Source organism: Leuresthes tenuis, unplaced genomic scaffold (genome assembly GCF_036924035.1).
Source record: "Leuresthes tenuis unplaced genomic scaffold, fLeuTen1.0.hap1 SCAF_9, whole genome shotgun sequence".
NCBI classification, from domain to species: Eukaryota; Metazoa; Chordata; class Actinopteri; order Atheriniformes; family Atherinopsidae; genus Leuresthes; species Leuresthes tenuis.
The window spans coordinates 15294121-15308475 of NW_027325363.1; the positions used below are offsets into that span (position 1 = coordinate 15294121).

At 38.8% G+C, this 14355-nt stretch overlaps 1 protein-coding gene across 1 annotated transcript in view; it reads left to right on the plus strand.

Moving 5' to 3' along the window:
- The window catches only part of elna (elastin a), a 38638-nt gene that overhangs the window by 20915 nt on the left and 3368 nt on the right, over positions 1-14355 (plus strand). The window contains exons 6-34 of the mRNA XM_072392507.1: positions 2464-2499; positions 2589-2660; positions 3487-3516; positions 4898-4969; positions 5455-5502; positions 5627-5689; positions 6064-6081; positions 6175-6249; positions 7418-7459; positions 7550-7633; positions 7718-7768; positions 7884-7979; positions 8292-8342; positions 8458-8526; positions 8839-8889; positions 9005-9085; positions 9409-9459; positions 9575-9643; positions 9967-10017; positions 10133-10201; positions 10454-10504; positions 10620-10688; positions 10949-10999; positions 11115-11207; positions 11476-11511; positions 11622-11708; positions 13573-13671; positions 14004-14087; positions 14204-14263. Coding sequence (XP_072248608.1) covers positions 2464-2499; positions 2589-2660; positions 3487-3516; positions 4898-4969; positions 5455-5502; positions 5627-5689; positions 6064-6081; positions 6175-6249; positions 7418-7459; positions 7550-7633; positions 7718-7768; positions 7884-7979; positions 8292-8342; positions 8458-8526; positions 8839-8889; positions 9005-9085; positions 9409-9459; positions 9575-9643; positions 9967-10017; positions 10133-10201; positions 10454-10504; positions 10620-10688; positions 10949-10999; positions 11115-11207; positions 11476-11511; positions 11622-11708; positions 13573-13671; positions 14004-14087; positions 14204-14263 — 1809 coding nt within the window. The remainder of the gene's footprint in view (positions 1-2463; positions 2500-2588; positions 2661-3486; positions 3517-4897; positions 4970-5454; positions 5503-5626; positions 5690-6063; positions 6082-6174; positions 6250-7417; positions 7460-7549; positions 7634-7717; positions 7769-7883; positions 7980-8291; positions 8343-8457; positions 8527-8838; positions 8890-9004; positions 9086-9408; positions 9460-9574; positions 9644-9966; positions 10018-10132; positions 10202-10453; positions 10505-10619; positions 10689-10948; positions 11000-11114; positions 11208-11475; positions 11512-11621; positions 11709-13572; positions 13672-14003; positions 14088-14203; positions 14264-14355) is intronic.

Below are 14355 nucleotides of genomic sequence, written 5' to 3' on the forward strand. Positions count from 1 at the left end.
GTGTGGCCTTCTAAAACCGTGTGATCTTAGAGTCTTGAGTTAACATTCTGTAATCACAATAGTCCAACAAAAGCCTTCTTGTTTGAGCTAACAAGATGGTTTACGTTTGACCAAACAGAGATCTTTTGTACTAAAACTCTACCTTCCATCGCCCAAATATACATTCAGGGGACGGATGCCAAACCAACAAAAGTTCAAGTTTTGTAAGCATGTCTTCAAGCTTTGACCCTGAAAATATACTACCACCAGTGTAGCAATTTGTTTTCTTAACTTGAGAGTGTTTCATTTCCCAATGTTTATTGTTCTCAGCTTTTTTTCTTTTTTTTCTTGTCTAAACCTTGTGTCTGCTCAAGGCCTGCGCTCACGCTCTCACACACACATGCACATCCACACGCTGTCGTAGACTGACTTCTGCGCGTCTGCTTCTTGTCTCCTGATCTCAGATCTGAGAGTTGAGCTTAACGTGGCAGGTGCTGGTTGACCCTGAACATGCCTGCCAGAACCAGGTCATAAGCACATGTGAGCACAGGTGGGCCAGATGATGGATGAATGAGCTAAAGGTCTCCAGAATCCTGCCTGTCTTCACTCTGCTGTATATTTCTAATTGTCACATTGATAAATGCATACACATTTTAAGTGGCCAGGAAGACGTTCTGTTATCTAGAGTGTAAACCAGATGTTAAAGTAATTTTTAAGGTGTTAAGCATCCACAACTCTTGTAGTAGTTCCCATGCAATTTAAGGGATGTGGTGCTCACTGATAAGAATGAAAGAAATGAGACAGAATCAAGAGACAAGAGAGGTTGGAGAAGCAAAAACCCCATCAGTCTTATTTATATTACAATTGATTAGTCTTTATTACCTGGAGGTGTTTCTGAACATGGATGACTGATCAAGTGGAATGAAGCAGAAAGGTTTGAATGAGATGAATTATTGCAAGGACGCTTAGCTTAGCGTCTGGGCTTGCATTGCATGCTCGGTGTTTTGCCAAGGCCTTGGCAAGACCAGGGCCCACATTTGTTCTGACTAAGCCATGAAACTCCACACCAGATCTTTCCCTCTGACTTTCTCTGCACATTCCTTCTCCTCATCAGTATCATTACCTGCACCCCACAGTTTACTGGACCAACTCCACTCTGGTCTCTCATTGTCTCCGTCTCTCTATCTTTTTTTTCCCATGCAGAGTTGTTCTCACCCTTGATTATTTGGCTTATAGCTACTGATGAAAATAAATTCCTTGGTGGACAAGCTTGTTAGCAGTTTCTTCTCGTTTCAAAAGCAGCCATCAGTCTGGCCTCTCTGTCCCAGATTGGAGAACTTCTTCAATTTCAAGCTTCTTTAAATTCAACTATGAGAAGTACAGATCTGATATAGATTTTCCTAACATATTGTAAAACATTAATTCGCACTAGAAGTTATGAATCACACTTGCAGTTATCTGAAGATACTTAAGTACAAAAGAATGAATAAAAAATACCTTCAGTTCTTTAAAGATTTTACATTGATTATGCAATGACTTATTTTGTATTCTATGCCAAGTGACAGGTGGGGAGATAATTTGATATGTATCGAATTTCTTTTTCCAGGAAATTAATTTTTTACATTTGGCAGTTGGTCTGCCAGTGGTATAAGCCTTTATCTAAAAATCTTCAAGTTCTTATCAGCCTTAGAGTACTTGTGAATATGTTTTTTTTCAAAGATTCGTGGATAAATTGTAAATGTATATTTGATTGAATGCTTTCTAACGTTGTCCTCAACACTAGTGAACTTATTTTGAGGCTCTTCTTATTCAGCCTCCTTCAGTTGTCAAGCAGGTGGTGAGCGCTTTGTTCCCACGTTGTCCCCCCTCTTTCCACACTTTTTACATTTCCATTTATTACTATACTCTTGTGTTTTGTTCTTGTCAGCAAGCACAAAACCCAATCTGGGATATGACTTAATATATGTGTCAAGGAAAGCCTAAAGGTTTGACGTCCATGGATTAGCGTGGAGATTTTGGTCTCAAAACAAACAGACTGCTCCCTCCAGTGTTTAGAACTCAGCATAACCAGATGGAGAGCGTTTTTTTGTCATGTAATTTCTATTGAGTGCTATTTTGGTGGGAGTAAACTTGGTTCCCTATACCCAAAGTACAGTCCTTGGCTCTAGAAGCATACATGTAAATGTTTTCAATCACATTTAATTAAACACACATGATAGTGTGTGTTATAGCATTTAATTAATTTTTTCAGTACGCTGCACGGCGTACTTGCAGGTCCTGGAAAATGTTGTGATGAAAGATGGAGTGATGGCTTATTTTTCTTGAAGGATAATTACTGAAACCACAAATAACTTATTATTGCCCCAGTGAAGAAAAGCTCGTTATGTCTTCCCTTGCCTCCATTTACCATTTGTTGTACACTACAGCTCACTCTTTTTCTTTTATTTGCTCTGTTTCCTGGATATGATTTTTTTTCTTATCTAGGGTATGGAAATCTAGGAGCTGGAGGCCTTGGAGGAGGTGAGTGTTTGTAGTCTAGAATTGAAACCAGACTTGGTGCTTTAAGAGCTACATAGTCACTCACTTTTAAAACATTTTGTATTGTTTAGGTGGTTATGGGGGATATGGTGGAGGCACTGGGGGCTTTTTCCCAGGAGCTGGACAGAAAGCTGCCAAAAGAGGTAAAGCTTATGGAAGAAATGTCATGCTAGAAATATGACTCTGGTTTCCTATGGATGGATAAAATGCCATCAGTTATTAGTTACATACTCATTCAAAAATAATTGTGAACAAAGAAACTAATGATTATTCATTGTGGAACCAGACACTGTAGTCTTTTTCACATATGCCTTTTCAAGCTGGGACTTTGTTGCGTATCCTTTTATGTGTAAAAGTACATTAAAGAGGTAGAACAGGGGTTCAAAGTTGATGACACACCTTTGAGCCAGGAATGGAGGTGGTAACAGAGTCAAAACGCATAAACACATCAAGAAGGCATCACAGAGCTAGCCACTCAAACCTATGGCGCTGTAGTCACTCAGCTGACTCTGCAACGTTTGCTTGATGCGTGCAAGGACACAGGGATAAGGACCTGAGCCATCTCTGTTTTGCATGTGGAAAATACGAGGAGGAACAGCAGTGGGGCAAGATGATTTTTTCACCTGTATGGTGCAATGGATACGTGAAAGATGCTTATCCTTATACTTTATTCTTTTCTGACTGTTTTTGATTGCTGCACTGATAGCTTGTGCCTCTCCACGCTCAGTTAAGGATGTCTAAAATGTCCAAATTCAAGCACTAAAGTAAATTATAGAGCTGTTGTGAAATGCTCCTACAAAAAAGCCACATGAAATGTTGTTGTTACAAAAGCAAAACTCTCATGTGAAACATGAGTTACTGTACCTGTAAACATACTCTTATTTTAGTCAGTTTTGAATAAGTAAAATAAACTGGACAAATATTTAACCTTTATAACTAAAGGTGAATCTCTGGTTGTGTTGCTCACAGGTGCAGGAGGCCCTCTGCCGCCACAAGGGGGTAAGTCCGTCTTTGGTTAGTTGTCAGACTACTGAACAGCCTGTAGACTGTGCAGGCTGAAGTGTCGTCAGACTTTGATAAATCTGCATGCTTGGATGTTAGACAGCCAAAAAGAATGTTTTGCATTAATGATTGCTCAGCATGAAAGCACTGTTTGGCAGTACATTTGTATCGTATACTTGCAGAGTTTAGACGGTCTGGACCTCAGCAGAGAGTGATCTGGCCTCACATTCTGGGCTGTGTACATGCACATGATTTGCTTTAAATTAGGCAGACTGATTAAACAAGAACTCAGGGGGCCTCAATCATGTCCAGGACTATACTATGGCAGACAGCCGATTCTTAAGTATTGGTTGGCAGTGACAAAACATCACTCCCTGGAATCACTCTGTAGTGTTTTCGTGACACTCAAAATAACAACTCCTTACTCTGAAACAGCACAGATACAAAAAAAAAGAAAAGACACATTACCTTGCCAAGCTTTTCGTCACCTAACCACACAGACCTCATACTTCCAGGCCGTGCGCAACGTCTGTGTGGCAAAGTATTGGAAACTTAAGACTGAAAATTTAAGAAATTTTAGATAAATAAACAAATGTGTGTTATCTGGCTGCCAAGCTCCCTTACAATGAAAACTGACAGCTCATTTCCTGCATAAAGAGATAGCCAACGAAATGAGACATTTGATGACTTAAGGAAAATGAAATGCCTGCCGGCTGCCTCATCTTATTACAGTAAACATCAACCATGTTGCTTTTTTGCCCAAGGGTGATGACAGACTGGTAGGGCCAGATTAACTGCTCTCAATCCCAATAACCAGTTAGTGCATCTGGCATAAACCACAGACAGGCTCTTCGATGATGTTAAGTCTAACAGGGCCCTCTAGTGGCCATGTCATGGACACTCTCTGCAAGTCTTTACTCAGGAGAGTGATTTTGAATTCCAATTTAACCTAACATTTAAAAATAATCATTCACTATCTGAATTATTTTCTGGACACTATGAACAGGAGGAGAATTTCTGACCCCTATTGTGTCTGCTAGAAACAAGACGGACACATCACTTTCTCCATTTTCTTATTTTTTCTTTCTTTTTAATGAAAATAACATTTCAAGATGAAACTGGCTTCATTTCAGGCACGCTAGAATCCATTTCTCTAACAGACAGTTTGGGCTTAAAAAAAAGTACTTTTTCTAATGTAAAGCAATAAAAAAAATAAATGAAGACAGCTGTCAACAGTCTTTTGGAGGCATAAATCAGTTATAATTGTTTTCAACTCGGCTCCTTTATGACAGAGATGTATGCATGTGTAGTTTTTCTTTTTCATCCATACTCTTTTCAAGGAGCGAAGTAACATCTATGTCTTTTCTTTTTTTTTCAGCACCTGTTATTCCTCAGACAGGCCTGCCAGGAGGGGGTGGTGGTGCAGGAAAGAAAGCCGCAAAAGTGCCAGGTTTTGTAGACTCAATAATAAACTTACAAGGCTGAAGGTAGACAGGACGCAGCGCTTCAGGCAGCTAAGACACTTCAAAGACAAGTTGCTATTGCATGTAGCAGGTGTTTGATGTGGCTGGAAATATTTTCAGAAAACGTCATTCTTTGCAAGTTAATTCAAATCTCTTGCAATTGGATAATTAACTGTTTTAAAGGCTGGTTGCATTTCCTTTTTGTGTAATATGTTCTGGTTATTTCCAGCTCAGTAGTATTTTTGTAGTATCTGTTTTAGGGGCTTCACATCAGCTTGTTGTCTGATGTTTTGGATGCACTTTTGAGGCACTTCAACAGCATGACCACAGAAACATTATACCAATGAATAAATCAATAAAAATACTTTTTTTCCAACCTCCATCCTGTTTGGGGTCATTTTGATAGTTTATTGTCATGCATGTGTCACTGTGGATGAGCTAATACACCATGTCCTCTCATTGGCTGTGTCAGGTGTGGGTGTCCCTGGACTTTATCAAGGTGGAGTGGTGCCAGAAAAAGGTTTGTTTCCGATCAGTCTCAGAAATGATTTACCACATTTGTCAGAACTGTTGGTGTTTTATTTTAAGTTTTGTACTTTGATACTAAGAAGTTGTTTTCGTGTTGCATGTGACCCCCCCTTCAGGGTTTGGGGGCCGTGGAGTTCTGCCAGGAGTCCCCACTGGAACTAATTTAAATCCCAAATCAAGTAAGGTTAAGTTTTATCTTACTCCTAAATGCTGGCTGTTGTTCATTTTCCAGCACTTCTACCATGGTGAAACGAGAGAAAAATAAAACACACATTTTACATAAGACACAATATCCTAAAAGTGGAGATCTTAAGTGGAACACAGACAAATTCTCAGCATAGATGTGGTGGCCAGAGAACATTTCAGGTCAAGAAATTATGCTGATCTGAAGACAATCTAAAGAGTTTGGCCACACAACCAAAACAGAACATATGCTATTCAGTTTAAAGTCAAGTTTTACCGCTGCATCTAATGTTATAACTGAAATAATCGTCTTTCATCCACATTTCATCCACATTTGTCTGAAATATGTGATTTTCTTATTGTTTAACAGGTGGAGGACAACAAGGAGGTAAAGGCCCAGGTTGAATTTGTCTATAATTCATTCTGATATTTTTTTTGTCAGTATTGCCGGTACTAGCCGAATGCATTTTCTCTGCCACAGGAGGACGTGGGTTTGGTGTGCAGATGCAGCCAGGTGTCTTCCATGGTTACCCTCTCAAATCTCCTCAAATGCAAGGTGTGACATGAATCCACAGTATACAGTAACCGCTATTTAGAAGTTTCTCGTAATGTGAGTTGTTCATTATGACTCAACTTTTTCTGTGTTAAAGTTCTTTTCTACAGCAAACAGTGTCTACACCCTGTTTTTTATTACATGGGTGTGGGGGAGGGGGTTGTTAGTAGTTTATTCTAAATAGAGGAGTATGTTTCTGGGCCACCAGACAAGTACCTTTTTTTGTTCCTGATGGGTTTTTTTCCAAATGTCCACCCATAGCTCCCATGCTACTGAGACTGCAGTTGAATTAACATTCTCAGTCATGGATACTAAACTGTGCTACGATATGGTGAATTACCACTTTAATCTTGTAACCAATCAGGATGCTGCAAAATCCCATCAGTGACAGAACGACACATTTAAAAACTTAACTTATTTTTAATTATGTATGTAAGTGATCTCCTCCGAAAGGTTGTCATATGTCATGTGCATGATGAGAGTCGAAAGACAAATATCTACAGACATTATTGTTGTTGTGAGAGCATTACAAAACCAGGGCTCAGGGTGCCGAGAATGTAATTTGAACAGCTTAAGTCATTCAGATGCTTTGGCAGCTGATGGATGTGGTTTACTGACGTCTGTCATGTGAAATGTACAATCTAAACCTGGCATGCTTGTTGGTAATTTGTTGAATAAAGACCATGTGAAAGAGACAGAACAGACTGCACAGGCCTAGCACAACTGCAGCCACCAGACAAATAAATAACCCTGATACTTTACCATGGTGGAGGCCAACCATGAGTAAGTGAACAAATTAATGAATGACCAAGTGAGATCATGAGGGGCTTTCTGCCAGCTGCTTCATAGAACAACAAAAAAAAAACTGTACAAACTACAAGAGCAATTGGAGAACGCAGAGCTCAGCCAAGATCGTTCAGCACCTTTTAGTTGTTAAATGAGGCAAAATGGGGTCCCCAAGTCTGTGCTCTAACTTCTGTTTAAACTTATCAGTGTTTCTGTCTCTGAGATATGATCTTGATGATGTTTATTCAAAGTATCTTTATATATGTTGGCCAGCAAAACAATCTTTAAACTAATGACTGTTGTATTTTAGACTTGTTATTTTGGTATTTCATTAGATATAACTGTGCATGTTCTTCCTCAACTTCTCAACATTTATTCTCTTTAGGGGGCTATGGCGCAAAACCTGGAGGTGGCCAACTTCCGTATGGTACAGAAACTTTGTTTTTTAGATATTTAGATTTGAAATCAGTAAAAATCCAGCAATGAATGATGTGTCACATAACGATGTATGTTTCAGGTTATGGGACCTACGGCAATGTGGGAGCAGGACCAGGAAGAATAGGTTTTGCTGGGCCACAGTCTGGATATCCTGTTGGAACGGGTGTGTGTTTTTACAAATGATACCATCAAATAATGTGGAGAAAGGCAAAGTAAAGTCAGAATGTTTTGGGGTTTTTTCCTGCAGGAGTGGGGCCTGGTGGCATCTCACCTGCTCAGTCTAAAGCTGCCAAATATGGTACAATATCATACTGATTACCGAGAAAATTCTTCCATATAAAGAAGAACATTATGAAAGTTGTTAAACATTAGTACAGAATATGTGTGACTTAAATCTGCATTTACTGTTTCAGGTTTGGGTGGTGGTGGTGGTGGACTGTATCCAGGGCAGGTGCCAGGGCAGGTGCCAGGGCAGGTGCCAGGTCAGGTACCAGGTCAGGTGCCAGGAGGTATAGTACCAAGCATAAAGAGCAAAAAACAATTGTAGTCTCGTGAAAATAGAGCTGTTGGGCAGTAGGAAATGAAAATTTGCTGACCTTTAGTCCTTACTACTGCATAAATTGGATGAAATTACAAAAGAGACCCAGCTACCTGTTGTCTGCCTGTAAGTTTGTGATATTACACAAAACTGTATATCACACCAAAATGAAGGACATTTTATTCATTTGACAATCCCTGGTTTTTGTCGTGTAAATTTCATATAATTTCCTGTCTCAGAATAGTAAAGTAAAGTCCGAATGTTTTGGGGTTTTTTCCTGCAGGAGTGGGGCCTGGTGGCATCTCACCTGCTCAGTCTAAAGCTGCTAAATATGGTACAATATCATATTGATTACCACAAAAATTCTTCTGTATAAAGAAGAAAATTTAAAAAGTTGTTAAACATTAGTACAAAATATGTGTGACATAAATCTGCATTTATTGTTTCAGGTTTGGGTGGCGGTGGTGGACTGTATCCAGGGCAGGTGCCAGGGCAGGTGCCAGGACAGGTGCCAGGAGGTATAGTACCAAGCATAAAGAGCAAAAAACAATTGTAATCTCATGAAAATAGAGCTGCTGGGCAGTAGGAAATGAAAATTTGCTGACCTTTAGTCCTTACTACTGCATAAAATGGATGAAATTACAAAAGAGACCCAGCTACCTGTTGTCTGTCAGTAAGTTTGTGATATTACACAAAACTGTATATCACACCAAAATGAAGGACATTTTATTCATTTGACAATCCCTGGTTTTTGTTGTGTAAATTTCATATAATTTCCTGTCTCAGAATAGTAAAGTAAAGTCAGAATGTTTTTGGTTTTTTTCCTGCAGGAGTGGGGCCTGGTGGCATCTCACCTGCTCAGTCTAAAGCTGCCAAATATGGTACAATATCATACTGATTACCAAGAAAATTCTTCTGTATAAAGAAGAAAATTAAAAAAGTTGTTAAACATTAGTGCAGAATATGTGTGACTTAAATCTGCATTTACTGTTTCAGGTTTGGGTGGTGGTGGTGGACTGTATCCAGGGCAGGTGCCAGGTCAGGTACCAGGACAGGTACCAGGACAGGTGCCAGGAGGTATAGTACCAAGCATAAAGAGCAAAAAACAATTGTAGTCTCATGAAAATAGAGCTGCTGGGCAGTAGGAAATGAAAATTTGCTGAGCTTTAGTCCTTACTACTGCATAAAATGGATGAAATTACAAAAGAGACCCAGCTACCTGTTGTCTGTCAGTAAGTTTGTGATATTACACAAAACTGTATATCACACCAAAATGAAGGAAATTCTGTTAATTTGACAATCCCCGTTTTTTTGTTTTTTTTTGTCGTGTAAATTTCATATAATTTGTTGTCTCAGAATAGTAAAGTAAAGTCAGAATGTTTTTGGTTTTTTTCCTGCAGGAGTGGGGCCTGGTGGCATCTCACCTGCTCAGTCTAAAGCTGCTAAATATGGTACAATCTCATACTGATTACCAAGAAAATTCTTCCATATAAAGAAGAACATTATGAAAGTTGTTAAACACTAGTACAGAATATGTGTGACATAAATCTGCATTTATTGTTTCAGGTTTGGGTGGTGGTGGTGGACTGTATCCAGGGCAGGTGCCAGGGCAGGTGCCAGGACAGGTGCCAGGAGGTATAGTATCAAGCATAAAGAGCAAAAAACAATTGTAATCTCATGAAAATAGAGCTGCTGGGAAGTAGGAAATGAAAATTTGCTGACCTTTAGTCCTTACTACTGCATAAAATGGATGAAATTACAAAAGAGACCCAGCTACCTGTTGTCTGTCATTAAGTTTGTGATATTACACAAAACTGTATATCACACCAAAATGAAGGAAATTCTATTAATTTGACAATCCCCGTTTTTTTGTTTTTTTTTGTCGTGTAAATTTCATATAATTTGTTGTCTCAGAATAGTAAAGTAAAGTCAGAATGTTTTTGGTTTTTTTCCTGCAGGAGTGGGGCCTGGTGGCATCTCACCTGCTCAGTCTAAAGCTGCCAAATATGGTACAATATCATACTGATTACCAAGAAAATTCTTCTGTATAAAGAAGAACATTAAAAAAGTTGTTAAACATTAGTACAGAATATGTGTGACATAAATCTGCATTTACTGTTTCAGGTTTGGGTGGTGGTGGTGGACTGTATCCAGGGCAGGTGCCAGGGCAGGTGCCAGGACAGGTGCCAGGAGGTATAGTTTCAAGCATAAAGAGCAAAAAACAATTGTAGTCTCAAATTACAAAAGAGACCCAGCTATACATTATTACCTGTTGTATGTCAGTAAGTTTGTGATATTACACAAAACTGTATATCACACCAAAATGAAGGACATTTTATTCATTTGACGATCCCCGTTTTTTTTTTTGTCATGTAAGTTTCATATAATTTCCTGTCTCAGAATAGTAAAGTAAAGTCAGAATGTTTTGGGTTTTTTTTCCTGCAGGAGTGGGACCTGGTGGCATCTCACCTGCTCAGTCTAAAGCTGCCAAATATGGTACAATATCATACTGATTACCAAGAAAATTATTCTGTATAAAGAAGAACATTATGAAAGTTGTTAAACATTAGTGCAGAATATGTGTGACTTAAATCTGCATTTACTGTTTCAGGTTTGGGTGGCGGTGGTGGACTGTATCCAGGGCAGGTGCCAGGGCAGGTGCCAGGACAGGTGCCAGGAGGTATAGTTTCAAGCATAAAGAGCAAAAAACAATTGTAGTCTCAAATTACAAAAGAGACCCAGCTATACATTATTACCTGTTGTATGTCAGTAAGTTTGTGATATTACACAAAACTGTATATCACACCAAAATGAAGGAAATTTTATTCATTTGACGATCCCCGTTTTTTTTTTTTTTTTTTTGTCATGTAAGTTTCATATAATTTCCTGTCTCAGAATCATAAAGTAAAGTCAGAATGTTTTTGGTTTTTTTTCCTGCAGGAGTGGGGCCTGGTGGCATCTCACCTGCTCAGTCTAAAGCTGCTAAATATGGTACAATCTCATACTGATTACCAAGAAAATTCTTCCATATAAAGAAGAACATTATGAAAGTTGTTAAACACTAGTACAGAATATGTGTGACTTAAATCTGCATTTACTGTTTCAGGTTTGGGTGGTGGTGGTGGACTGTATCCAGGGCAGGTGCCAGGGCAGGTGCCAGGTCAGGTTCCAGGTCAGGTACCAGGTCAGGTGCCAGGAGGTATAGTACCAAGCATAAAGAGCAAAAAACAATTGTAGTCTCATGAAAATAGAGCTGCTGGGCAGTAGGAAATGAAAATTTGCTGACCTTTAGTCCTTACTACTGCATAAAATGGATGAAATTACAAAAGAGACCCAGCTATACATTATTACCTGTTGTCTGTCAGTAAGTTTGTGATATTACACAAAACTGTATATCACTATATAATCCCTGTTTTTTTTTGTCATGTAAGTTTCATATAATTTCCTGTTTCTAAATAATCTAACAGGAGGATACGGGGCTGGATCCAAGGCTGCTAAATACGGTGAGACGGTGTCTGTTTTATGAGCATTGTTGAAGAAAATGCCCCCCGCCCATGTTCTTTAATAAAACCTCTAACATACGTAAACCAGTTTGATATTCTGGTGTTCCCAGGAATGGTTCCAGGAGGTGCACCAATCGGAGGTCCACAAATACCAGGAAGTGGTGGATATTCCCAAGCAGCCAAAGCTGCTAAATATGGTACGGTCTAGAAAATATTGTTTGCAATTTTTTAACATAATATTACTCTGTTTACTTTGATTTGTGCTGCCAGAGCACACAGTGACAATTCTGCACCACGTTTGTATCTCCAGATGATAATAGAATAACTTGTTTGCATAAAAGGGTTGAAATTGATTGATTCACACATCAAGTCATGCATTGATAGCTCTCAGAACCCTTTATCAGTGCATGGATTGTGTAGGATATAAGAAAACTTCCCAATCTGAGAATTCAGCTTTGTCTTTTCTGTAAATTAACAAAGTAAACAAGTAAATACATACTATTAGCATTTTATTCCTGAACGATATAGAATAGACTTTATTGTCATTGCACACCAGGGTGCAACGAAATTGTGGATATAGACTTTGTTCACACAGATCCAGAGATGTTTAGACATTAACACATTACCACAATTTCTGGTATTTCTGTCATGAATTATGTATTAAAAACTCAGCTATAATTTGAGAGATTTCATAGTTTGAAATATAGGTTGAGGAATACAGTTTTTATGATGTTTAATCCTCTTTTTTCAGGGGCTCAGATGTAATTGAACAAACTTTCCTGAGTAAAGTCCTCATTTTAAATATTTTGTTAAAATACTTTTGCAGTCAATAACATCCTGATGTCCGGAACCAGCGGACATCACCAATGAATGCGTCTCTTCTTTGTTATGCTTTTCCAGGCTTTCATTCCAGCTGTCTTTGGTTATGAATGGTTTATTGGTCTGTCGTTAGTTTTGTTTTCAGCAAGTGTCTTACAACAAAACTGGATTCTGACTTGCATTTGGCTTGTGTGTTTTTTTTTACCTTGTAAAACTCTGGGGCTGCTTTTGGCTGCAAATCCTGGGTCACTGTTTATCTGGACTGTGAAGCTCCATCCAGTCAACACAGCTGCATTTTGCTGACTCTGAGCAGACAGTACACCTTCAAATACTAAAACGCCTTGAACCATATGTATTTGCTCTCATGAAGTTTTCTTTTACCGGTAGACTTGAGGATTAATGACATATCTGCCTCCTGTAGAATACTTCTTACATGGCAGTATGTTGACTACGTTATGAGTCAACAGCGCTTTGTTCCTTTTTTAGAGTAAGACAAACCATTGATTTGGCTGTTCTTTACTGTCATTCTACTAGATTTGTTTTGTTTTTGCAGCATTAGGATGACTTGTTTGACTTGCTCTTAAAGCTCCTTTTTGTCCTATTAAGAAGAGCTTTTCTTAGTATTAAAGACCTGTAATTCCTAAACTTATACTTCAACGTGGATGGAAATATTGTCAAATTGAAATGAGAGTGGGTTACAGTGGGTTGTGTGACCAGTTAGTTTACTTTAACCTCATATAACTCTATTATGAATATGCGTTTGTAAACAGCTAATATAGGAAAGATTGTGCCACTGTCCAAACATTTCAAGGCCTAAATGTAGTATCAGTGACTGTACCTGAGTAGGACAATTGACCACAAATTGCAAAATAACACAACAGCAATTTTATATAAGACTATTTCTACCCCATTTATTGCAAATAATGCCTGATTATCTTAGTTTCGGGATCCTAAATCTGGTTGCAACTCGTTTATACACAAGCATGGCTTAATTGTGGGGTTTCAATCTGCTCTGTAACAGTGGTTTGAGAGCATGAGACTGTCATATTGAGACAGTGTGGATATTATCCTCTAGACTGGATAAACCTTTACTGTTTGACAACAGAAACTACTCACAGAGTCACTCTGACAGTGGGTTGGGTGACCAGTTAGTTTATTAATGTATGTAAATTTGCAATTAGCACTGCAACCTGCTGCTGGCTACAACTGAGACAAGTTTTGAGATAAACTTATTTCCCACAGGATTGGGAGGACCCGGAGGCACAGGAGGAGGACTTGGGGTACAGGGAGGACTGGGGGGCACAGGGGGATACACCGGTGCTTCCAAAGCTGCAAAGTATGGTAATTACATTTTACTTGGATCAGACATTACAACTTGTGTCTTGATTCCTTTTTGGTCAGTGATGAAATAAGCTGCCTGGAGCTTGAAAAAGGCAATGTTCATTTTATTTTACACTTTGACATTGCTGCGTTTCAGATACCAACAACTTTTCTGCCTGCAATGCCCAGACTTACCCCATTACACTCTACTGCAGCTGTGGTTACACTGTAAAATGAAAATGCAGTGAAAGTTGGATGTATTATTTGTGCTTTATGTGGAATACACAGCTCGAGCTGTTTGATTATATTGCTAATTGTAAATGTAAATGTGTAAATAAATTTGTCTTACACAGGAGCAGGGGGACAAGGAGGAACAGGAGGAACAGGAGGTCTGGGAGGTGGAGGATACTCTGCTGCATCCAAAGCTGCTAAATATGGTAACTGAAAATTAAATCTATGGACACATCAAAGGGGAAAAAAAATATTATACCATATTCGTTGCCTTTCAATAACGATTAAGTTAGTGCATATGATCACTTGATTTGTTTCAAAGGTCAAAGCGGTACAGGTGTGGGTGGAGGCGGAGGAACACAATTTTTTCCAGGATATGGATGTAAGAGAGAGTTGATTTACAGGAGCCATAAAATAAATCTTTAGTTATCTAAATCTTTGTATGTCAAATCTTTAATCAAACTATGTTTGCCC